Source organism: Glycine max, chromosome 2 (assembly GCF_000004515.6).
Source record: "Glycine max cultivar Williams 82 chromosome 2, Glycine_max_v4.0, whole genome shotgun sequence".
NCBI lineage: Eukaryota > Viridiplantae > Streptophyta > Magnoliopsida > Fabales > Fabaceae > Glycine > Glycine max.
The window spans coordinates 49045967-49072172 of NC_016089.4; the positions used below are offsets into that span (position 1 = coordinate 49045967).

Sequence of the window (26206 nt, forward strand, 5' to 3'; positions counted from 1 at the left end):
ATCTGCTCAGAGATTCATACACTCCAGATGGGTTAAACTGTGACAGAAAGAAAGAAGGGTTTTACACTTTTACTGAAGAGTTACCTACTTAACCTTGTTCCTATCCTTTGTAGAATGTGAGATAAAAGACCACCAGTTTGTTAGGTGTAGAAATATAATGAAATAAAAATTAACTTGACTCCTTGTGTTGTGTGCAGGACAATAATATATGGGGCCACAAGAGAGTTTGGTAGGTACTAAAGAAATAAAATGAAAATTTTAATCTTGTGATTAAAATTATACACAATAACGTTAATGTGCATGTCTTTTGACAAAGGATGAAGTAACTAACAAGAAGAAAAACTGCCGAGAAACATCATATCTACCTGCAATGAGGGTTAATTAGGTGAAAAGAAAATCCTATATAGTTTAGAAGAAGAAAAAAATAGAGCTTGTGAAATTTAACAAATATAAGCTGTAGCATTACATTTTTTGGCATGAATAAGATGAAATAACACGAGTAAACAAGAATGTTTTGGTTGATTCTCCTCCTCATCTATATAGAGTAAAGAGTAAGAAGAATTCATTGAACATTTCTACGTACTATAGTCACGTCAGCAAACTGGTGAAGAATCTGTACCCTAAAATCCTGAACACAAAGCCACAAACCTAACTATTTGCTCAACATATATACTTCAATGACTGTGTATTAATGAAAATTCCAATATAGATTGGGTTATTATTCAGTGACATAGAACTAAAGAACGAGGATTAACATAAATTGAGCATTTTGTTTCTCATATTAGGGGGCCTTGTCATACGATGGTACAATCGATAAAATTAATGCATCGTCAAGATCCTAAAATAATCAGATTCGAGCACTATATATTGAAGATTCAAGTCCCAACAGGTTTTGCCTTGGGCCATGGCATAATGCCCAAAACAAATGAACTCAATGCCATAGTGTGTGCATGCGGAATTGAATCCTATACTCACGCAAGTGCATACCACACTCCTTATTCCATTTGAAATTATCTTATTATCTTTAATGAATTAACATCACCTTTCACAATCCACTCGCGATGACAACCTCCTGCAAAGGTTGCTCCCTTTCTCCTTCGTCTCAAAGCCACACATCCTTGTTTCCTTCCTCCTTCGTCATCAAAGGTAAACTTGTTCCTTTCTAGTGTGGGTTTGGGTTCTGGTGGGATGGGGGTTGGGGTTGGGTTCTTGAGGGGGATGTATTCTTATGGGGGTGGTTTCCAATGTGGATGGGGTTGTATTTTGAAATGTTCATTCCATAACAAAAAAAAATATTTCCATAATAGTCTTTTCATAAGTAAAAAAAACTTTTGGAATGGTCTTTCCGTAAGACGAAAAAACTTTTGAAATGATTGTTTCGGAAGTATTTTAACTTAAAGAACAACTATTTTGGAAACATTTTTGTAAATCCAAAACATCCTTTTGGAAAGTGTATTTTATATATTCTAAAAAAAGAATTCTAGAAATCAGTATTAGGCTTACAAAAAGCTCATTTCATAAGTAACAACTACAATCTGAAGTAGTCTTTATGGAAGTGTATTTTGCTTCTTCCAGAAAAGTTGTTTGGAAAGTATGATTTTGGCTTATGGAATGACTATTCAAGAAGCAAAAATTATAATTCAGAATAGTCTTTCTAGAAGTACATTTTGTACCTTTGATAATGGTCGTTTTGGATAACATTATTTTTGTTTACGAAAAAGATGTTTCATAAGACTTTTCCTTCCAGAATGATATTTTCATAAGCGAATGTATTCTCTTACAGAAAGCCTATTTCGAAAACAGGTCCACAACGTGAATGTGAATGTGTTAAAACATACATACGGAGTGGAGAGTTGGAGAAGAAGAGGGATTTTTGCGGCGTCGAGTTAGACTTGCTTTGTACCTTTGATGGTTGCAGGAAGAAGAGAAGAACTAGAAAAGGGGTCTACACTTGCGTTATGGGAAGAAGAGAAGAACGAGAATGAGGAAGGAAAATCGAGGAAGAAGATAGAAGGGATAGATTAGGATTTCTCAAAAAATGGGAGATACAAAATTCAATTGTCGTGCATCTTGTGTACTCATTGAGCTTGGGCCTTCCTAATTTTTTGGTGAAACTTGGGCCTTGATGATGAAGACATTTGTTTGGTTGAGTTTCTTGGCTTTATTTTAACTTCTCCCCCAAACAAAAAACATAAATAGAATTTTTTTTAAGAAAAATTATTCATAATGTTTTTTTCAAGAAAAAAAAAAGAATTGTGCATGAACGACTTGCAAAAATTAGTAGATGGAACTAAATGGCCAAAGTTCACCCTCTTAAAATTTTCAATTACCATGTATTACTTCTTTTTTATTCCCCCGTTCTACCTTTCAAGCTTTTAGTTTTCTAGTAGTGTTAATTTGATGCATTTGATATCGAGAAGTGCTACCAGTGCCTTTTTTATTATTAGGTAAAATCCTACATTGATTTCAACTTTATTCATAAATATAATTTTTTTTATTAAATTACGAGTTTCAAAGAGTATTCTTAGCAAATTTTTTCAACATTTGATAAATTTCCTCCCGCTGGAATTACTTTCTGATTTATATTTCACCCATGCCACTTGAGTTAATGTGGTTTTGATGAAATTTCCAGAATCTTTAAAACTCCCCGTCTAAATCGTGAGTGCCCTGAGTCATCACGAATTGCCATTATAGTTTCATGATTTTCTTGCAGAATTAATTACTGTTGTTCATTAAATTATCCCAATTATAAGTCCCGTTGGCCCTTGCTGCAAGGTGACATTATTCGCTTCTGCACTATTCCTTTTACGACATTCAAACATTCTTGTTGTAAATCTGGTATTAATTGTGCTTCATGGAAAATGACACTTACACACTTCCTTAAAATGTCCTAAAGTGAAAAAGTACCAACCTTGTTGACAGCTCCACGCGCTAAAAGTGCGCGTCGACCAAGCAGGAATGAAGAAAAAGAAAGTACTATTACTAGTAAATGGGAACATGGTCTCTCGTGCTGGGTTTCCACATTTTGAACCTTGTGATTGTGACCAATACTTGAATTTTAAGGACTCAAAAAAACCAAATTAAAAACATCGTGGCACTAAATCCTGCTTGATTTTCGTTTTGGGTGGCTTTTCCATGTGCCTCATGCGAGACCATTTCCCCGCAAATTCGGTTACAAGGAAAAGTGCTTTTGGCCATTTAGCTCATGCCGTTCGTTGCAACCGTAATTAAAGGGGAAGAAGAAGAATGGAAAATCAGATGCCAAGCAAGCAGAGTTATGAAGAAAGAAAAAGAAAAACCCAAGAATCCCGTGAATTTTTTAAATCATATAGTATTGTCAGATTAGTGGGACATTCGATCTCCCTTCCTACATGCTCCAAGTGTTACAATGGCACTTGCCTCCTTTGTGTCGGTAGCTGCAACTATTACTATTATTAGGTTGCAAATCTATCAAATTCATAACTTTTCTCTCAATTGTACTTTTTGACGTTAAACCTCACTAAATTTTCACGTTTTTTTAATTTAATGATTATTTTTCCCTTTCTGATAAATTGAAAATTCTAAGCTTTGAATAAAGTCGTAAATATGACCAAAAATAAAAGTGCATGCTAAATTATCCAAGTTTTAACTATGAATACAAGTCTTTAACTACTAACCCAAAAGAACAGAACCTTCTACTTTAACTCCTAATGCAACTCTTTCCAATTGCTAGACTAAGTATAAGTGGTACAATTTGCTATTCCACCTAATGTCTCTAGACGCATTTTTGAGTCAACATTGGTTGTATAGTTTGTATCTTACGATATACTATACTCAAATTACAATTACAATGGCAGTACAAAAGTAAGCACTAGTAAGAAATATTCTATGCCCGGAACAATGAACCAAAAATTTATCTCTATAACGTATAACCCCAATTAGCTAGAAGCTACTAAAGGGGTTTCAGCATGTGCATGTGATTGATGCAATCTAGCAAAAACCCCTACTAGTGCTGCCGTATTGTAGGTGCATGCCTCTGTTTGAATGTAATTTCGTCTCTCATCTTTAAATTGGTCTTTGATATCAGGCCCACCAACGAGTGCTCCAATGAGTACATTTGGATTGGGTTCAACGCGCCCATACCAGTTATCGTAGCCCTGAGTGCACCCAATAAAACCCTTATTTTCCCCATATGATTCAATGGATGCGCCCCTATGGTGCACCTTCTGCGGGAATTTTGGACCGTATCCTACCAAGTAGCTCATAGCCATTGGATTAGTGCCCAAAATATAATCAACTTGTGATTTTGCAAAGGCCAACATTTCATGGGGACCCACCTCTCCTTTCTGGCAATGCAGCTTCTGATCTGTGGCTAGGAGATGATCAGAATACACCGTGAGAAGAAACGATGCCGTTGCTACGTATTGCATGTTGTTCCATTGGCGGATGTATAGTAACCCTCCTGGGGTGCGCTCCACGTTAGTAATGTTGTTGAGGTTGAGACACGCGCATAGGTAGTGCTCGGCTTTTGAACGATACTGTTTGAGTATGACTTGGTGTTTCTTGTGCTTCTTTTCTTCCATAAGAAACTGTCCAAATGAAAAATGTCGGTAAGCAATTTACACTACTAGCGTGTTTGACAACTCTTTCAGATCCAAGTAAGAAACTCATGTTCTAGACGTGAAAAGTGAAACCAAACATGCTATACATTACATATTCACCTCGTATGTTTTAAATCAGGCTGTTATTGATTATAAACCATGAAATAAGATTCAGATACTTGTTTGAATTGGTCTTAATTAGTCAATTATAACTTTTTACATTTAATATATATACCTGGTGAGAATTTACTCTCAATGTAAATTGAACCCATGAAGAAATATATAAAGAAATAAACCATGGTGCTCTTTTTTTTTTTTTTTTTTCTTTTGAAAGTCAGTATAGTACTTCTAATGTACCTTTTTGGCATTTTAAAACTTTGAAAGGTAGAAGAATGATCAACGAGATATTACAAATTACAATAAAGGAAAAGAAAAAAAAAGGAGAAGGGAAGTGTGTGTGAGGGAATTATTACCATGGAAGCAATGGCTTGAACACCAACGTACTTAACGTCCCAACTGAATTCAGTCATGGCCCAAGTGGTCCCACCAAAGTCATAAGCCTTGTCCAAAAAATAGGTTAAATATTCCTCCTTTTGGGTGGCCCTATATAGCCAAACTGCTGCCCACAGCAACTCATCCATGTAGCCACTAACCGAAGCATAATACCCTTTAACCACTCCAACACTCTCATCATACTTGCCCTTGTACTTGTCACCAAACTCAAACAACTACAAAACACAACAACCACATCCCTTTTATTTTATAATCTCTCCCAGGACCAATTGAATTTAATTCTAATTAAATTAATTAATCTAACTATGAAATGTCAACAAAACTATAGCATACCTGTTGTGCATGATGCAAAAGTAGTTGAGAGTAATGTGGATTTGTTCTCCTAAACAAAATGGACGCCGCTGCCAACGCTGCCGCGGTCTCGCCGGCGACATCCGAGCCGGGGTTGTTCGAGTCAACCTTGTAAGCTTGCCGTGACGTAGTCATGTCCTCCGGCCGCTGCCAACAGTAGTGATCAGTGTCGCCGTCACCCACCTGAACATTTTCTCTCGTAAGACTAAATTATATACACATATAACAAGTTTCATAAAGGAATTTAACATGCACACTTCTTTTTTATTTTTTATTCAGTGAAATTTCTGTTGTTCTCATTTTTGCAAGTCTGAATTCTAAAAATGCATTTTTTTTAATTTATATTATTGGCATTTAGCAACACAATTTCTAATTAATATATTTTTTTAAGAATTCTAATTAATATATTAAAAATAATTATTACTCTATGATTTAAGATATTGTAATCTGGACTAATCTTTATGTTTTTTCTATTAATGTTGGATGTCGACTAATCTTTATCTTTATGTAATACGTATAAATAGTTACGTTTTTAAATTTATTAAAATAATTAATAACATATCCCATGATTAATTGAAATTATATGACCGGATTGCATAATAATTTTCCTTTTAGATACTCTAATTTATCGTATAATTTTAATCAATATATAGTGTATAAAATTCCATGTTCATGCCCAGCTGCGAGTGATAACACGCGGCAGTCACGGCGAGATGGCAGGAAATTCAGGACGAATCCGTTGACTGTTCCGACATTTAAATCTATTCCTCCGGTTAGTTTGGAAGAAGTATTCATTCATCTCATTTTCGACGGCGGCGCGTGGGATAGTCAATTTTCAAAATACGAAATAAAAAAAAAATTATATTCACCGGAATTGTATATGAAGAGAATTGAAATACCTCAACCCAAAGAACATTTGGTTGTGTGTGTGCCTTGATGAAATAATCGGTTCCCCACTTGATGGCCTCCAGAGCGTGAGCATACTCGCCGGCAGCGGCGATTTGTTCGCCGTATTCTATGGCACCCCACGAGAGGAGTGTTATGGTGAAAGCCATTGGTAGCCCAAATTTCACATTGTCCCCTGCATCATAGTACCCTCCCACCAAGTCCACCTACGTGCCCAAAAACCATAGCCATAATATTAGAACAAAATGAAAATAACATAGTTTAAGGTTTGTATGTTAATATACACTATGAAGTGATGTGTTTACCCCTTGTTCTAGGCCATCAGTGAGGGCAGAATGGTGTCGCCAAGTGACCCTTTGATTGTAGGGTAAGCGACCTGAACGTTGTGACTCAAAATAGAGGAGGCTCTGGGACAGGGCTTGGCCGTAGTTGAAGGACTCACAAATGGGAATAATGAAGATTGTGATGAGAGAGAGTAAAGCAGTGCATAGTGTCAAACACCCTATGTTCTTTTGAACGTTGCCTTTCTTCATTTCCCTCTCTCTCCCTATGCTATGTCTTTGTTTCTCTTTATATATGCTGTGTGTTGTGGGGGCTATGATTTACGGGGTCGTTTTCGTAGGGTCTTGGTTAGTAATAGGATTATTGGCTAGTGCATTTTGTCTTGACTACTTATTTTAAATATTTCATTAACTTTTTTTTCACTATCACATCATAATCATAATGAGGGTTTAGGATAAATTTTTTCATTTTGTTTGTAAACAAATTCAAACGGCTGAATAGAATGTAAGGAAAATTTATTTTATAATCAAGGCGCGTGCGAAATATGCTAGGGGTGAATTTTCTGTGTAATTGAACGGCTTTATACATTTCAATTTGGAACGATAAGGAAACTAATTCGCTAATGTATAGAATGGAACCTGAGATGTTTGAAAATGTATTTTTCAGGAATTCAATCAATTCACACTTGTGGATGCTAGCTAGCATAACGGTATGTGCCATGTGTATTCTCTTTTAATGTCTTTGTGCATGTAAATTTCACACTTGGATGCTAGTATAACGGTATGTGCCACGTGTCTTGTTTTTTTTAGTGTCTTTGTGTATGTAAGCAAATATATGGTTGGTAACTTTATTCATGTAAATTCCTCACAGTTCAAAAACGAAAGAACTGAACTACCTGTGTATGCATGTAAGCAAATATATGGTAGGTAACTTTGTTCATGTGAATCCTCAGTACAAAAACGAAAGAACTGAACTACCAAATTCAGTTTTCCAAACCTTCAGTCCGGTTGATTAATTCTTTTCCCTTTGGTCAAACTTTCTATTTTATGTTTGGCTTAATTAGACTTTTCCTATCTTAGTATTATAAATTTTCTTATTTCTTTAAAATTTCATTTTGAATCATAAATATTTACATTCTTACCTAGTCATTTAAAAAAATAGGATTTTTTTTCACAGTATTTAATCCTTTTTAGTATACATGATATTGTGCTAATGCCTAATGCCTATTTTATATATAATGAATTGTATTTATTTTTTGGTTATGTTTTTTTAAAAGCAAAACGTGAATATTAATATTTTACTAAATTAATATGGTTAGTATGTGAGATGGAGTCATCAAATATTAGTTTTTAATTATATGGAAAATAATAGTTTTGGGTAAACTTGCTAAATGCAGGCTATAATTATACTCAACTTGATCGAATGGTACGTGATAGTATGATAACTTCAGAACAGGGACAGATTCAATTTAGGCCCAACTGCGGAAGTGCCCCCACCAAAATTATAATTTTTGTAAATGTAACATGTATGTATAGTTATAAAATACTTTCATAATTTGAAATGTAATTAAAAAAAATCTAAAATATGAATATTGTTCCCACTGAGTTATATATGTGGATATTATTCCTACAATTGATTTTTTTTGGATCCGTGCTGCTTCAAAAGCTATTCAACCATTTAATGTCTTTATGAAATAAAAATACAGATAATACATAAGAACTTTAATCCTTCAATTGTGAATAGTACAAATTATTTGGATAAAATGTATTTGTTGGCCTGCTACATTATATACGTTAGGATGCCAAGCCCAACTTACATTAATAATTGTGTTATTGGAACATCTCTTTCTTGCAACTCCATATTTTGCTTCATGCACTCCCAAGAACCAGCAAGTTTATTGCTCTTTATTATGTTTGAAATTGCCCTACGTTGTAGAGTGTTTTTTATGTTGTGAAACTGAAATTGTTTAATTTGAACGCTTTTGCTTATGATTTTTTAAATCATCTGCATAAGAATCTTATGAATGTACACTAATAAGTGCAAATGGGTAAGTGAAACAAGATTGGCAAACCTGAGATCAACGCTTTTGCTTATGATTTTTTAAATCATCTGCATAAGAATCTTATGAATGTACACTAATAAGTGCAAATGGGTAAGTGAAACAAGATTGGCAAACCTGAGATCACAGAGCAATATTAAAAGAATTGAACAGTACTTTTTTTTTAAAAAAAAGGCTTGGACAGCAATGGAGTGTATCTAGTGTTTTCAATTTTGGCAATAGTACAATATCTATAAACTCATTTAAACTAAATTTAACTACTCCGTATTTGAAGAAGCTAAATAGGATAGGACTCGTGAGTCGTGGATAAAAAGATGAGATGTTGAAAGAAAGAATAAAATCTCATACTCTCTACAACATTCCAAGCATTTTATGAACCTAACAAGACTTTTGTGTGAGTACACCAATTATCATAATAATCATTGGTAAGAAAAGGGAATTAATCAAGTTCAAGTCATTTTTTTCACCTCTTAACTCACTAAATGTTTCTCTCAATTTTTAGAACCCAAACTCTGATACAATTTTGTTAGAAACAATAAAATTATAGAAAAATAGAAGAAATTTTGTATTCTTTGTCTTCTATTTATTGTAGAGTAACCTCTAATCATTACAATCAACCTAATGTTAATGTTAAATAATTTTTTATTACATAATAAACAATAATACCTTTTAAACAATAATAGTATTCCTTTATATAATAATTAAAATACAAAAAATAAGTTGGTGCGAAAAATAGAAAAGGGGTATGAATATCAACTCCCTATCTTAATTCTAGAAGCCTACCCAAATAATTGTTTTGTCTATTGGGCCTGATAACCACTAACGAAATCGTCTTCATAAATGAATTAAAAGAGATGCTGATAATGACCAAAAAAAAGCATCTGTGGACCAAAATAAAAATGAAAAGCGTAGGACCAGAAAGATACAGATTTCTAAGTTTCCATCAGTGACCTAAAATAATAAGATAGAGGTATTTGTTGTTGTTAACTGTTTAAAATTTAGGATAAACTATCTTTTTAGTCTTTAAATTTTTAGATTTTTTTATTTTTAGTCTCTAAACTTTTTATTTTTATTTTGTCTTAATTTTTTTATCTTTACTTTTAGTTTTTTAACCTTTTTTCAGTCTTTACCTTTAAAAACAGATTAAAAAAATTTCAAGGACTTAAAAATAAAAATTTAAAAATTTAAGACTAAAAAAATATTTAAATTAAATTGATTTCATCCACTTGGTTCTAATAGTTGAGGAACGTATTATTGGTTCTCTCCCTTAAAACACACGTTAAGTTTTTTCTACTCAGCAGTCGCGCTCCTAGAAATCTTCCATTATTATGTGTGTGAAAGAGAGTGAGAAGGAAGAAAGTGAAAAACCAATTAATCAATTCTACTCAAACAAGTTCTTGACGCTTATGGATTTATTTAATCAGGATATGGACAATCATGACTTTCACGATTCTCTGTTTTACGGCTTCCACATTATGATTTACATAATTACATGATTATGGCTTCTTGGTCTAATTCGGGTATAGAAAATCATAATTTACAAAATCCAATCCTAATATATTGATAAGTCTATGTTTACACGTCTAGTTCAATATATTACCATAATTTGTTCCTGAAGTTAATTCTTTCTAAAGCAACTTTTGGTTTTAGTTTGAAAATAATAGTATAGATAAGGGTGTGTTTGGTTTACATTATATTATATTTTTATTTTCTGTGTTTTTATTTTTTGAAAACTGTTTTTATTTTCAAAATATTAAAATTCTGAAAATAATTTTTTATTTTTTATTTTTAAAAAATATAAACACTGAAAATGCGTTTTTAACAAGAAATATATTTCTAGATTTACATTTTACTTAAAATAATATTTTTGGTTTCAACTGAAAACATTGAAAATAAAATTTTATTATTTTCAATTTTTGATTCGTTTGGGAAAATATTTTTACGAAAAAAAGAGAAATCCAACCAAACAAATTTTTATTATCATTTTCTATTTTCTAATGAAAATAGAAAACAACCAAACCAAACCCTCCCATATACTTATGTTTTCTAAGTTCTAACTATGTATTTCACAACTAAACATGAGTTGTGTCGTTTATGTTCGAGATGAACGAGTTACTCCTATTTAGGTTGTAGGCTTGATGCCATGGAAAAAGGAAATCTATTAATAACCTCTTTTTTTTTGTTAGGATAGGGGGTGGCTAGAAACAAGGATAAATGTGAAACATAACGTCTACACATTATGATATAAATAATATGTCCCACTTCCACCCAATCCATCAATTGGGACCTCCTTGTCCTTATCTGTACAATAAAATGCGCCCTCCTCAAATGGTTGGACAGAAGCCTCTCTCCCTAAAATATATATATATATAACACTGCCCCAATCAAAACCTAGCAAGCTAAAATTGGTGACCAGGTGAACCAACCAGAAAAACGTAGAGTGAACTTCCATCATAAATACCGTCAAATTCCTAATGGGGAAAGTAAGGTAAAGACATTAAAAATTGCCCACATAAGCTTATGTATAGTTTTAGGGATGAATTCACCTAAAATCTTAAGTTTTAAAGGAATACTTTACATATTGTCTAAGCTTAACGCATGAATGATGTATTAACTTGTTCTTTATCTGTACTTTTGCTGAAAATGAATTTTAGAAAGAAAAAAAAATAATATGAAAAAATAAACTACTAATTATTTAACTGTAAAAATTTTAATATTATCCGGAACTAACTCCTTTTCAGAAAAAAATAAATGAATTTGTGAAAAAGTTTATGAATGATTTTATTTCTATTATCTTTGTTTTATTCCCCTTTACAAATCGTGTTAGACTGGTAGGTTGGATAACCAAGTGTACCAGATGCAATTATATCAAATGTACACTTTGTTTTTAAGAAATTGAACACTATGAAGTATGAATGAATCTTACCGACCTAAAGAGGGTAGCAATCCAAATCGCCTGCCATTTTTTAGTACACCTGAGAGTTTAAGTGTAGAAACGTCTTAGCTCCCTATTGATTATATATTAAGATTTTTAAAGTAAACGATACCTGTGTGAAACTGGCAAGAGGCAAATTGGCAAACAGTTTTGACTTGATGAAAACAAAAGGTTCATTTAGTGTGCAAAATATACAGCTAAGGATTTGTTGATAACTAACTACCATTCGATAATATGTCTTTTTGAAATTTATATGGATTAATTATAAGTAGATCATTAGTTGAACTAGATATGAATAAAAAAAAAACAATCATTAATTAAATTAATGCAATAATGCACCAAATAAAAAAATATCTTTCATCTAACAAAAATTTTCAGTAACAAGTTCCTTTTACTTAATTTGGATAACAGTACATGACTGTGCCGACCTGAAATGGGACCTTCAATTCTTCATTTTTGTGGCGTTGAGAGTTGAACCGAAAGAAAGAAGAAAATGGCCTCCAACTCCAACCACTTCCTTTGGTTGATTCAAAGATAAACTCAATGGCTGCCCTTATTGTTAATTTTCTTTTCGGTTAATATTAAATTGAAGGAAAGAATGGCTGCAGAAAACAAGTAAAATTAATGTTTTATTAATTGGCACCAATGTATTGATTACTACCTTCGTCCGCAAGTATTTTTAATTAGCAAAAGGCCCAGCAATACATTTACTTATTTGATTGCATTGATAATGGCAAAACTAGTTGGCTGTTTGTGTAAGTATAGAAGAATGGGGCATTTCACCGACTAATATACGGCCCAATAAATTTTTCTGTATCAAAAGTATTAATCCCACGTCATTCTTCTTCTGTTTTTTTTTTCTTTCTTGCTAATGACGCGTCATTTTTCCTTTTGTCATTTGTGTTTTTCAAACGTTGTCCATGCGGTGATAACAAATGAAATAAATTTAATTATAACTAACATGTTACAAAAAAATAGACAAATATAAAAAAATGTCTATAATTATTTCCTAGTGTTGTTCTTTTTGCTTACAGAGATATAGGATGTAACAACCATGTTGACAGTTTTGATTATGTAAACTAAAATAATGTTTAATGAAAACCCTTTGAAAATATGACATTTAGGACAAACCAATGATCAATTAAATATAAATAAAGGAGTAACTTGAGTTTTTGGTTATAAGTTTAATTATGTATTTAATTCATATAGTTTTTAAATTTATATGTGAATTTTTTTTCCTGAAGTTTAATAAGTTAAATTTTTTAGTTTTTAAAGTTTATATTTTAATTTTTAAGAGGTTTTTGTTGTTAAAATTTTTTAACTCTGTTAATTAAAAAATTTTAACAGCAAAATTCTGTTGAGAATTAAAATATAAACTTTAGAAATTAAAATATTCACTTATTAACTCTAAAAACTAAAAGAAATAAATTTAAAAATTATAAGAATTAAATTGATAATTAAATATATGTTACTATGTTAGGATATGTATGGATGAGGATTTGATCAAAAACGATAGCATCAATCTCTGTTTAGTTTTTTAAAGATTTTTATTTTAAAAATAATTAAATGATCAGTACAATAATTTAATCATCAAATGATATTATTTTAATACTATGATATGTAAATTTATTTATTGGGGCCAAATTAAGCTGATACCAATTACACCCTACCCCAAAGTCATTATTTTAGGCTGCGCAAAAAAAGTCGTATTTTAGAGTTAATTTACCGGTCACTGGCTATTTTAAAGGTGCATTCACTTGAAATTTTACTAATTTTATTTTTCATATGGTTCCTAAATTAAATGTCATTAATCCTGAAATACATATCATATAATCAAAGGACAAAAAAATAATTTTGGCATGTCATTTGTTTAAAAAAACACTTTATCCTATCATTTAATACATTTTATTATACAATTTAATTAATTTGGCAGCAGACGAAATAAAATAAATTAATGGTATATAATTTTTTTACACTGATAATGTATTAAAAAAAAATCTTACTCTAGATCTAATATGTCTGTATTGGTTATATATGTATACATAGATTAACAAGTCAAAAAATAAAAATAAAAAATGGAATAATTTTTGCTGTTGTTGACATTTTGATTTTTTTTCTTTACTTTAAATTCTTTAGCTATCAACCAAATCTATGAGATAGAAATGAGATTAATAATAAGTGAGCATGATATATGTGAAAAATAAGAAAATGTATAGAAATCCTTTTTATTGCTACTTTCTATAAAACTGGTGGGAAAAAAGATGGAATTTCCACACGATGGTGTGTGTATTAGTGTCCTTCGCTGCTTTTTGAGAATTTGACTGAGATAAAATCATTATCATTTATGGGAGTAATGGTTATAATATGTGTTTGGATCCAAGTCATAATCTCTTTTTTTAGATTTTCTCTCCTTGAAATATAGTGTGATCGATAATAGCATTTCATGGTGTGATCGGGGCACCGTACAATTCTGTCAAATTTCTCCTTTCTCAAGTCTTCATCGCTACGTGCCCCCTTCAAATGTTTGTACAAGTCTTGTAGCTTTCCTTGGTTTCACATTTCATCTGCACCATTTGATTAAATAAGGATATGTGCGCCTGTTTGGATATTCGCTGATAAATTATAATTGATTTTGATTAAAATATTTTTTGAATTGGTGTGATTTAAATTTGAGTGTCTCTGTTATAAAATTAAGTTAAGAATAAAATTTAATATAAATTTTGTATGAAACATAAAAATTATACAAAGTTATTTCAACTTAATTAGTTTGGGACTCAAAATTAATTTTGATTTCTTTTCTAAAATAAAATTAAACATCTAAAAATTTATCTAAAATCAATAAAACTAAACAGCGTGTACTATCCTTGAGTTTTTTTTTCCGTGATTATAAATGAATATTATTTTAATTTAATTTGAATGCATTCACGGTGTGATTTTATCCTTCATCCAATCAAGTATAGACGTATAGTAATATATCGTAAGTTTTTTTTTTTTTTAACTTTTATAATGACTACTTAAACTCATTATTTTGGAATAATGTCCGTTAGACATGGAAAACCAATATGATTGAATTGGCCTTTCTTTAGAATTGCGGATAGACGTTAGTTAACAAAACAAGACAAGATGCCATAGCGGCGTATATATCAAGGTGCTACACTTTTTCTTCTTTATTTGCAATAGGAAATTGGAAATAATCTGAATATTGCATTCCTCAAGTTTATGTAATGGATACCTTATAATACTTCTTTTCTATAAAAAAATTCACTATATAAGTTCTAAATAACTAGGCATATCGTAGGATCGAAAAAAAAAACAGTGATTTTTGGTAAAGGAGAAGAGAAGCTTGATTAAATACGGAACTTGGAATTTGTCCACTCTAATTATGCTATTACCTTTGTTTTAATATCTTAAAACATTTGGATATATATGCATGGTTCTGTACATTATATATTTCGGTATAGTTGTGAACACAGACATGATATTTGAAAAGAAAACCTAGATTAAGTAATCGTAGTTTGGCTACCTAATTGCTGTTAGATTTTATAATTTAAGCATAAATTAAATAAATGGCCATCAAGCTTAAGATTTTTTTTCCTGAGGGAAACTTTCCTTTTTAAGCAAAAGCACACATGTTTCCTGATAAACGTGGGATTTGGGTGCAACACGAGAGAAACTTCTAATGCTCTGTCTAAGAATTTTACATTCCTAGTCAAGGAGAAGAAGAAAAATAAGAATTACAAATTTTCCATTTTTTTTGCGAAAAAATTCTATTATATAATGGAGTGCGTTTGCGAGAAATTGAAGAAGAATGAAGGGAAAGGATCACAGAAACAACATTTTTGGAAGAGAGCTGACGGACATATATGACCTTAAAATTCTTTATATCATTAATTTACTGTACTTTCATTGGTATGAACTTTGAACAAACAGTTGATCGAGCCAATAATGCAATACTCCCATAGCAAATGATAGATAGAAAACTGATTCTGGCATGATAAAATCATAAAATAATAGTACGACTCTGTCATGATGATGATGCCTACTATTCATTTGGCAAGAGAATTGATGAATTATTATATATACAGTCCTGAATTAATTGATTCCCACCAATTTATTTCTTTTTACCCAGAAGAAACAAAAACAAAGGCAAGCAAGCACATGTAATCAAATTCAAATCAAAGCAGGGCTGGATGGCAAAGTCCAACGTTCAAATTTGAGCAAAATTATTGAAAAATAGGCCGTAAATTCATCATTGTTTCAAAATGAAGCCAATAATAATATTAGACATTGTCGGGTATAGAACCAAACATGTACCTCCAGTCCCCCTTGACATTCGCGACAACATAGCCCACTACAGGATCCAACGGACAGTTCAGCTAACATTTTCTTTCTGTTGTCTTCCGCAAGTAGTAATAGTAACATTTTCTAACCTAACATTAGCGGTTCTGAGAGTAGTGCATTGGTGGGTGGGTCTCCAACATGGGTCAAGGGTCCCACACGGTGTAAAGTGAAAGCTCTTTTCCTTCAACCACGTTGGCTCACCACCACCAAGTCCATGTCCCCACTCCCCTCTATAAAATTCCACACCCTCTCCTCACATACTAATTAACTGCAACTTTCTTTTCTTAATTTCTCTCTATTAGTCTGCATGCTCTGCAAACTGAGCATGGCTCCTCTCGCATTTTCCTTCTTCTTCATCCTTATCACATTCTTTTCTTCATCATCTGGTAATATCATTCTTTCAGTTTCTACATACACAAAACTTATATCTAGTTTCATATATATTTTTTTTTGTATTTTTCTCTAATCAAAATTAGAATTTCTCCTTCATAATCTATCTTTAGACCTTTATTAAGTCAGTTTGTTTAAATTATTTGTCTAAAAAAATACTTATTTTAATAAAATAAATATTTTTTGTTTTTCTAAACTGCTTTTTATTTTTTTTTAATAATTTTTTTATACTCTAAGAAGCAAATCTTATTTAATTATTGAAAAAATGTTTTTTTTTTAATTTAAATAAAGTGATTGATGACATGTATTGTGAAGATGAACTGTAGGTTTAATTAGAAAATAATACTTATGAAACTGCATGTAAATTTTGTTGCTTCATTTCATTTGCATGGCTATAATAACTTTAAACTTTGTATGTTGCAGAAGCGGGATCCGTTGGAATAAACTATGGAAGGGTTGCGAACGACCTACCTACACCAGCGAAAGTGGTGGAGCTTCTGAAGGCACAAGGTCTGAACCGTGTGAAGCTCTACGACACCGACGCCACCGTCTTAACCGCGTTTGCAAACTCGGGAATCAAGGTCGTAGTTGCCATGCCAAACGAGCTTCTTGCCAACGCCGCCGCGGACCAGTCCTTCACCGATGCGTGGGTCCAAGCCAACATCTCCACCTACTACCCCGCCACGCAAATCGAAGCCATAGCCGTCGGAAACGAAGTCTTCGTCGACCCCAACAACACAACAAAGTTCCTCGTACCCGCCATGAAGAACGTCCACGCTTCTCTAACAAAGTACAACCTCGACAAAAACATTAAAATCTCCTCACCCATCGCACTCTCCGCGCTCCAGAACTCGTTCCCCGCCTCATCCGGTTCCTTCAAAACCGAACTCGTCGAACCGGTTATCAAACCCATGCTCGACCTGCTCCGCCAAACCGGTTCCTACTTAATGGTGAATGCGTATCCGTTTTTCGCTTACGCTGCAAACTCTGATAAAATCTCTTTAGACTACGCGCTATTCAAGGAAAACCCCGGCGTGGTTGATTCCGGTAATGGTTTAAAATACACGAACTTATTCGACGCTCAAATCGACGCCGTTTTCGCTGCCATGTCAGCACTCAAATACGAAGACGTTAAGATCGCGGTTTCGGAAACGGGTTGGCCTTCTGCTGGGGACTCTAACGAGATTGGAGCCAGCCCCGACAATGCGGCGTCGTATAACGGAAACTTGGTTAAACGCGTGATGAGTGGGAGTGGGACCCCCTTGAAGCAAAATGAGTCACTCGATGTTTTCCTCTTCGCGCTTTTCAATGAGAACCAGAAAACGGGTCCCACGTCGGAGAGAAACTACGGGCTGTTCTACCCCACTGAGAAGAAGGTTTACGATATTCCGCTCACGGCGGAGGAAATCAAGGAGGCGCCGCCGTCAGGAGTAGGGAAGAGCCAGGTTCCGGTGAGTGGTGAGGTGTCAACGACGACGTCTAAGGGCCAGACGTGGTGCGTAGCTAGTGGCGGTTCTTCGGAGAAGAAGCTGCAGAACGCTCTTAACTACGCTTGCGGAGAGGGTGGGGCTGATTGCACTCCAATTCAACCAGGTGCCACGTGTTACAATCCTAACACCTTGGAGGCACATGCTTCCTACGCCTTCAACAGTTACTATCAGAAGAAGGCACGTGCATCCGGCACGTGCGATTTTGGTGGCACTGCTTATGTCGTCACTCAGCCCCCTAGTAAGTACTTATATTTTATCAAAATAAGTTAATTTAAACATGCATTAATAATATGTACCCACTACGTGCAAGAAATGTTATGTTTTATTGGCCCTATGAGGTTGAAATTTAGGGTATATTAAATTATTGAATATTGATTGTTTGGCCCTATATGGTCGACATGGAACGGTTACTTTGTCCATGTCATTGCATTAAAACCAATAAAGCATTATGCATCAATTTAGACTTTAATTTGTTTTTTTTTTTTGAATTTGTGTTGCAGAGTATGGTAACTGCGAATTCCCCACAGGATACTGAATGGACCACGGAGATGGATTGTTTCTGGTGAAGCCTTGATTTGGATTTAACTGGGATTTGCCGGAGTTTTTAGGAGCTTTTCTCTTCTTTGTTATCCATTCGTAGCACGTGTTTAGGCTTTGAGAAATATGCGTTTACTGTTTGTAATAAATCATTATGATTACTTTGGAGGGTTATTGATTTCTTTGACTCATTTATTTTGTAATTATCTCTATTTATTTATTTTTAAATGAAGAGAAGTATAGAATACATTTCTTTAGAACTTGTTCTTCTTCTTTACGTTTCTTTGAAGGAGCCATTTCTTCTACTCTTTTAAAACACTTATATCTTCTTGTTGTGCAAGTTAATATAGCAAGCAATGCAAAGCTTCTTTGGAGTGTCTATCATGGTTTTTATTTATTTGAATGAGTGCACTACCTTATAAACTTTTATTTCTCCAAAATAAAAACCTTACAAACTTTTATTAGACTACACCGCGCGTAAAACGGAGGCTTATAATTAATACACTCCTAAAACTTTTAACTTAAACATCAATGACATTATAAAAAAAAATTAATACGCTGTCTTTGAAAGATGATATGTAAATTATAAGGACATTGAAAATCAAGATCCCATTTGGTGCATACCCACCATGCGTGTGATGTCGTCAATTTCTCTAAAAAACGTACTCAATGACTTTGTATTCTATCTTCAATTTGTTTAGGACAACAATGATCTTCTTAAGGGGTTATTGTTGATCTTTTTGCTTACTTCTGCCTATGTCAAGTCTATTACATTGTATTTCCTTTCTTCTTGTTTTGTCAAATTTTTATCTCAAGAAGTTTTATTGTCATTTTAATGAGCCAATTAGCAAGGAGCTACCCATCAACATTTTAGAGAAATCGGCCCAAATTTTATTATGTCAATTTTCGTTCGTCTTAGGTGATGTTGGACTTTCTTTAGTAGCCATGTTTATATTCAAAATAATAATATAGTATCAATGACAGACAATAACATTTAAATTTAGTCCCAAATATATAAAAATAAGAGATTAGAAATAAATAAAATATGACTTAATTTTGAGCAATAAAAATAAATAAGAAATTACAAATAAACAAAAATAAATCAAAGAACTAAAAATGCTGACGGAAAATTAACCAAAAATTAAAAATTGTAAAAAAAATTGAAGGGCTAAAATTAAAATATAAAAAATTTGAGGGACTAAAGCCTTTATTAAACATTATTTTTATTCAAATATCTGTTAGAACTTGAGAGAGTAGAAAATTTTACGTACGCATGAAATATTATTTACTACCTTGAGCCTTAACGGTTAGCACTTAATTTAAATGATTTTTTTATAGGATAATTTATATGATTTTAAAATCATAATTTATATGATTTTAAAAAAATAACCATAGGTACCAAGGTCATAATTTAATAGAATAATTGCATGTTTCAAGTGGACCAAAAATATTTATGTGAAATCACTCGTCTCAAAGTTGAAAATCAATTACTTGCGTTTTTCAACCAAGGGCCCCGGGCAAAAGTGCGTGGGCTTGTGCCGATGACATTTTGTTGGAGAGAACCCAACATTCTTTTCCACTTCTCGGCTTATTAAACCAAAACTCTACACTATCAAGCATGTGGCGCAACTTAGTGAATAAAACCAAATCATGTTAACGGGCCACAGGCCCAGTTTAACATGATCTTAAAAAACATTTTATTTTTTAGTAATATTTTAGGCTAAATTGCAAATTTGACCCCCGATTTGTCTCAGAATTCAATTTAAGTCCTCCTATAATTTAATTCATGAATTTAGTCTCCAGTTTTTTGCAATTCCGTTATCTTAGTTTCCAAGTGCATAAAATTAACGTCCAATAAACGTGCGACATGTGCAGTTAACGTCTAATAAACTTGTGACACGTGACGGTTAACATTGACAAGTAACCATCAACATCTAATTTTAGGGTTGAAGACTGAAATAACGAAATTAGAAATGTTAGTATTTTATAAAAAGGTTTTATTTCCGTGCAGTTTTATTTTGGGCTTGAGGCCTTTGCTTTCCAAAAAATAAAAAGGTTTAATGGCGTTTCCGTCAATAATTAGTTTTTGGCTGTTAGTATTTGATAAAGCTAATTCTGCAACTTTATTAAACGAATTGAAAGTTTAGGATAATCTTTAAAGGTGATGTCTAGGGTGATTTAAATAAGCAAGTGGAAAGTGAGGGATGATTGGATGAAGCAGTTGGGGGTATGATATTATTATTATTGGTGTTGGTGCGTCGAAAGAAAGAATAATAAAAGCGGAACCGACCACACCCACCCATGTATTGTATTGTGAATAAGCAGAGGAAGTGAAAATGATGTTGTTGTTGCCTAACTAACAAAATGCGCGGCTACATGATTTTCCCGCGGCAACCAAAGAAAAGACAAAAGCGTCTAGGAAGGATTCTTGAGCACTTCCTACCCCTTTCCTTCTCTCTCTTCCCTTCCATCTCCTCACATTTTACAACCACTAATCAATTCTTTTTTTTCTTCTTCCAAATCAATTATTTCAAATATCATAATTTTAAATTACTTTATTTTAACATTATTTTTAAAATGAAAACAGTATAATTAAAGCAATTAATTTTTTACACATTTTAAATCCTTTGGAATTCGAAATTTTACATCCAAACATCATTCTAATCAATACTCAATTTATTTAACTAACTTTAAGTATTTTAAATAGTTGTAATTAATTTCTTAAGCATTCTTTTATATATTAAGCTAAAATTTATTTTTATTAAAAATTTGAAACATCTTCATTCTCTCTCTGTATATGTATATAATACTATTATTAAAATATTTTCAATTTTGTATCTTAATTTATATCTTTATATTTAATATATATTTACAAATATTTGTATAATATATTAAATATTTCTTAATTATTAAAAATGTTATAGAATTATATGTATAAAGTTTCTTTTAAGTTTTCTTTACCTCGATCGGGTGCATTCAGTTGTCCAGACATCATTCATACTTTCAAATTATAACAAAAAATTATAGGCTAAAATCAAATTTTTGTCCCCTATTTTTTTAAAATATGTATTTTTATTCTTTTATTTTTTATTTGAGATATTTTGTCTCTCATTTTTTAAAAAATATATTTAATTTAAAAATATCTAATTTCAAATATTGATCTATGTATTATAATTGATTTGTTTATTATGCACATAATAAATATATATTTTAATTATTTAATGTCTAAACAACTTAATTTATTAAAAAAAATATACATTCCATAAGTTTAAAATTGATCACAGAAACTAAAATCGTAATTTTTTTAAAGTAAAGAATGAGATGTCTTAATTAAAAAATAAAAGAAAACTTTTTAAGAATAAAAAATAAAATATATAAATTAAAAAATAAGAAAATTAAAATTATAGATTTTGAACAAATAAGAATATTTTAACCAAAATTATAATGGTACAATTATTGACATTAATGTCGGAAAGGATAAATGTTATTTTTCTAAAATAGTTTTTTTTTTATCTCATACAGAAGAAGATGGAGTCAAATAGCATGATAATATCTGATAAGATTAAATTAATTTATATTTTATTCATTTTAAATTTTTTTATTAAATTAGTATGTTTGGTAAAAGAGTTTACTTTAATAGTCTATAGTTGTTTAATTAGTAGTATTTTTAATTTTTAAATGTTATTTCATATAGCGTTTGAGGTTATAATAACTCTGTAACTTTTGTTTATTCTTAACTATCTTATTATGCAGTAAAAAAAACTATCTTATTGTAGTCCATTTTTAATGTCTTTTAATGTTGTCACCTTATATTTATCAATTTTTTTTACCGTGATTTTATATTTATCACCTAATTACTAATTTAACTAGTACTTTTGTACAAAATCATAACGAATGTTTATTATGTTGAAACTTAAAACTATAAAAGTTAATTAATATTACTTTTTAGTAATTATTTTTTTAATAAATATATTTAAAGTTCCTTTAACTACTGATGCATGTGATAAAAATAGTTGGAAAATAAACTAAAGCATTTTAAACTAGCAGGCATGTTACACGTTACTGTGCTTCCGAATAGTTGTATCCTTTTAGCGTGCCTTTGACAATTGCACCGTATATCTGAAACGATAGAAGCTTTAATTACTATTTACTTAAAAAAGAAAGCTGAAGAAGGGGAAGAAATGCTAAACGTACCAATTGTTCAGTAAAATAATCCAGTCTGGTGAATTTCTTACCCTGATTTTTTTCCCTTTTCTTTCACAAGTAAGCAAAGGGTTAAAAATGAGCACGACAGAGAAAAATAAATATAGCAGTTGATGATATTTGAAGTATTATTTTGTTGAAAATTTTAGTGAAATTGTCTTGTGATTATAGATGCATATAAAATGAACACAAATTATTTTTGAAAACGACTTTGAGTACGATTTAATTTTCCACACATACAAATTCAACATATATCTCATGTAACAAGACTATTTATTTTCATTTTATCATTTAAAAACTATAGTACCATGCCCAATCAATTGACAGCTCCTTTTAGCCTAGTCAGCTGGATATTATTGTAATTGAGCATCTTTGTAAAAAGGTGATGTGCCTCCAGCAGTAAGACTTGAGAGTTGTACCCTCGAAAATCAAATTATATGGTTTCGAGTTCCCACATTCCAGTTTCTGCTAAATTTTCCACTAAGTAATTCCATCATTTGGATTTTCCTCGCATAAAGTAGAATTGTTGATATCAAAATTTCTTTTGCGATGCCAATGTTTTTAAACAATTACCAAATCATTAAAGTATTGGTAAAAAATAAAACTTATTAAAGTATATTCAGTATCGTAATAATCACTAATATAAGGATTCATTTTTTTTTATAATGTGCTCAATATGATATTATATTCGTATTTGCCCTCGACCATATGAATTATGATGCAGTGGTTGCATATCCTTATGTGTGCCCCCCTCTTTTCTTTTCGTTGGTTTTAAGGCGTTGTTTGGTTGATGTTACGTAAAACGGCAAGAAAATACGTGCTTCTTGAAAATTAGGGAATCGTTTTTTCAAGTTTTTGTTTCTTATATTAGAATGTTGTATGTTATTGGCTTTTATTTGGTCAAAAGCAGCAAAAGCAAAGAAAGTAACTAGTACGTTACAGAATCAACTTTAATTAGTTTCTTCAATGTACAAACTAGCTTCTAATTTTTTCTTCTGTGATGGATTTGGGATATTGGAAATGGAAGCATATCTCTTATTCAACGGAAACAATCAAATGCAATCAGGGTCATTTATTCAAAACTCTAAATAATTATTTTATCCGACAAAATTAGTAATTCTTTAGACTACCGCATTCAATATTTAAAAATTATATTGCCATGTTAATGTAAAAGAATGACTTTGCAACGATGCAGTCTTAAAAGTTAAAACATAACAATTTTTGAAATGCTTTGAATAATTTGAATCTGAGTTCCTTCATGTGTGTAAAAGATTTTGCAGAAATTGATCGGGGTGACAATATTTGATATTATAATAGTTTAGGGCAGTGGATGGGGAAGCGTTTGCATTCTTTGGTCCCAGGTTCAAGCATATGCTGAAGGGAATGCAGAGGAATAAATGACACAAAGATAAAGAAATTAATGGGGTCATGTGAAATGAGTGAGCATTATTCTCTCCATCTCTCTCCATTTTATAAATCTTATCACTTGAGATGCAGAGGTGTTTTCTGACTATTGGAAGGGTATGTTAAATACAAAAGTCATTTAATCCAATTCTAATAATTTTTTAATCTAATCATTTAATCTTTTTAGTCCTAAATATAAAGCTAATTCAACTTAAATAGATCTTTTTAATTTTATTTAGTTTAAATAGATGCAAAAATATATTTAGAGAATTTAATTTAATTGATTGAGTTGGATATATAAATCGTTATAAATCATATAATACTTATATTCGATTTGTACCGATAAAATAAAAGAAAAATGCAAATCCTATTTTTATATATCACACAATATTTTTTTTTATCGAAAATTACAAGTTACAACACACAGTTATATAATAAATAAAAAAAATGAGAGATACAAAGAACAAATATCATATTCATTCAAAATGAAAAAATTCACAAATTAAAAATAACAAGATCTTATTTAAAGAATAAAATTTTGGAAAATATAGATCAGGATTAAAAAATTTAATGTAAAATAAATATTTGAAGAAATATAAGTGATATGCCAATTTTCTAAATAATTTTTTAAATGCATATAATTTTATTTTTTATCAAATTAAATTGATTTTTAAAATCTAATTTAACATTTATAGATTATTAATAGAATTTGGGATAAAATCTCTTCAAAATAAAAATCATTTGCTTTAGAGGAAGAAGATTATATTTATTTGTTATGAGGGGAAGAAAGACACTATGTGTTTCTCTATATATTTTTAAAAAATAAAATAAAAGAAAGAAAAAAGGTTTAGAAGTTTAAAAAAAAAAAGGTAAGAAACAAAAATAACTAACTAAAAAGTAGTGAAATAGTTGTTATAGAAAGAATAAACTAGTCATAGATGATATAAATAAGATCATTTGTGTATTACCATTTTGCACGTGTCCATCGAAAATAGGTATAGTTCACATATGTTGTTGCACCACTGATCATTTCTGAAAAATAGCTATTAATAAATTTTCTAATAAAAATTGCAAATAAGAAGAACAATTTTTGTGGATTATTATTAGAAATTGGCGTAAAACATCTACAAAATCAAAATCTATTTATTTTAGATGAAGGAAATTGTATTTACTCATTAGGATTTAACACACAGACAGGAACAACCATATGTTTATGACTTTGCGTATGCTCACTGAAAATAAGTATAATTCACATAAGTAATTACACCATTGCTTATATCAATAGAAAGCTAGTTCTAACCACCAATTAGTAATTATCAAAGTTCCTATTAAAAATTACAAATAGAAAGGATTAATATTTGGCTAAATGTGAATGGCACTTGTGCACAGCACATCCAACTTATTCGCTCCCAGCCTAAATAATTAAAATGAACAAAAATAAAAAATAAACTCATTTCCTTTTATAAAATAAAATTTATGGGCCATTATTAGAAATTGGCCTAAAATCTCTCCAGAATCAAAATCTATTGATTTAGTGGAAGGAAAATATATTTATTTATTAGGTTTTAACATACACACATATGAGATCATTTGTGTATTTTTTACTTTGCGTGTGCTCATTGAAAACATGCATAGTTCACTTGATTAATCACATATCTCTGATTATTTTAAAAGAAAGTTAGTTCACACCACTAATTTATTAATAAATAAAAGTCATATTAAAAAATACAAAGAAAAAATGTTAGTATTTGGCTGAGGACAACAAAAAAGACATTGTTTATTCTTCCGATTTTTTAGCAAAAAATAAAGCCACAACATTAAGTATTAACTATGTGGAATATGCATTTTTAAGTAAGTGAGCTACTTAACCGCATTGGCAATTATGGATTCAAGGAAGCATTTTTACAATCTTAAAATTGAGATTCATGTTTTGAAACTAAAATGGGGGCTATTAATATCTATTTAAACTCACTGGACTGTTTGTTTTTGCTTGGACTTTTTTTTCCTTTATCATATAACGTAGAATTATAATTATAATTCGAAAAAATAAAGATCGTGCATAGAGTTAGAAAATGGGTACAGTTCACACCAATAATTACACTGCTGATTATTTTAAAAGAAAGTTAGTTCACACTGATAATTAGTAGTAATTAATAAAGTTCCTAAAAAATAAAAATAAAAATAAACATTTAACCGGCTATAAGAAATTGGGCTT

At 31.1% G+C, this 26206-nt stretch overlaps 2 protein-coding genes across 2 annotated transcripts; one reads left to right on the forward strand and one right to left on the reverse strand.

Moving 5' to 3' along the window:
• Window positions 1–3586: 3586 nt before the first annotated feature.
• LOC100802346 (endoglucanase 11) lies at window positions 3587–6892 on the reverse strand. Its single transcript, XM_003518482.4, has 5 exons — window positions 6656–6892; window positions 6344–6556; window positions 5427–5627; window positions 5054–5308; window positions 3587–4568 (listed from the first exon to the last, which is right to left on the reverse strand). The coding sequence occupies exons 1-5, from the start codon at window positions 6881–6883 to the stop codon at window positions 3918–3920; spliced, it is 1548 nt and encodes a 515-aa protein (XP_003518530.1). The 5' UTR covers window positions 6884–6892; the 3' UTR covers window positions 3587–3917.
• A 9312-nt stretch (window positions 6893–16204) lies between these two features.
• Window positions 16205–18641, forward strand: LOC100803406 (glucan endo-1,3-beta-glucosidase 12). The gene is made up of 3 exons (XM_003519545.5): window positions 16205–16353; window positions 16781–18085; window positions 18348–18641. Exons 1-3 carry the CDS (start codon window positions 16275–16277, stop codon window positions 18380–18382), a joined length of 1419 nt encoding a protein of 472 aa, XP_003519593.2. The 5' UTR covers window positions 16205–16274; the 3' UTR covers window positions 18383–18641.
• Window positions 18642–26206: the final 7565 nt, after the last annotated feature.

Excerpts from the sequence above, each read along its gene's own strand:
- LOC100802346 (XM_003518482.4), bottom strand. The coding sequence starts at position 6,883 with ATGAAGAAAGGCAACGTTCAAAAGAACATAGGGTGTTTGACACTATGC. Across the intron at positions 6,557-6,655 it reads CTGATGGCCTAGAACAAGGG|GTGGACTTGGTGGGAGGGTA; the intron begins GTAAACACATCA and ends TTGGGCACGTAG. Across the intron at positions 5,309-5,426 it reads TTTTGCATCATGCACAACAG|TTGTTTGAGTTTGGTGACAA; the intron begins GTATGCTATAGT and ends TGTGTTTTGTAG.
- LOC100803406 (XM_003519545.5), top strand. The coding sequence starts at position 16,275 with ATGCTCTGCAAACTGAGCATGGCTCCTCTCGCATTTTCCTTCTTCTTC. Across the intron at positions 16,354-16,780 it reads ATTCTTTTCTTCATCATCTG|AAGCGGGATCCGTTGGAATA; the intron begins GTAATATCATTC and ends TGTATGTTGCAG. Across the intron at positions 18,086-18,347 it reads TGTCGTCACTCAGCCCCCTA|AGTATGGTAACTGCGAATTC; the intron begins GTAAGTACTTAT and ends TTTGTGTTGCAG.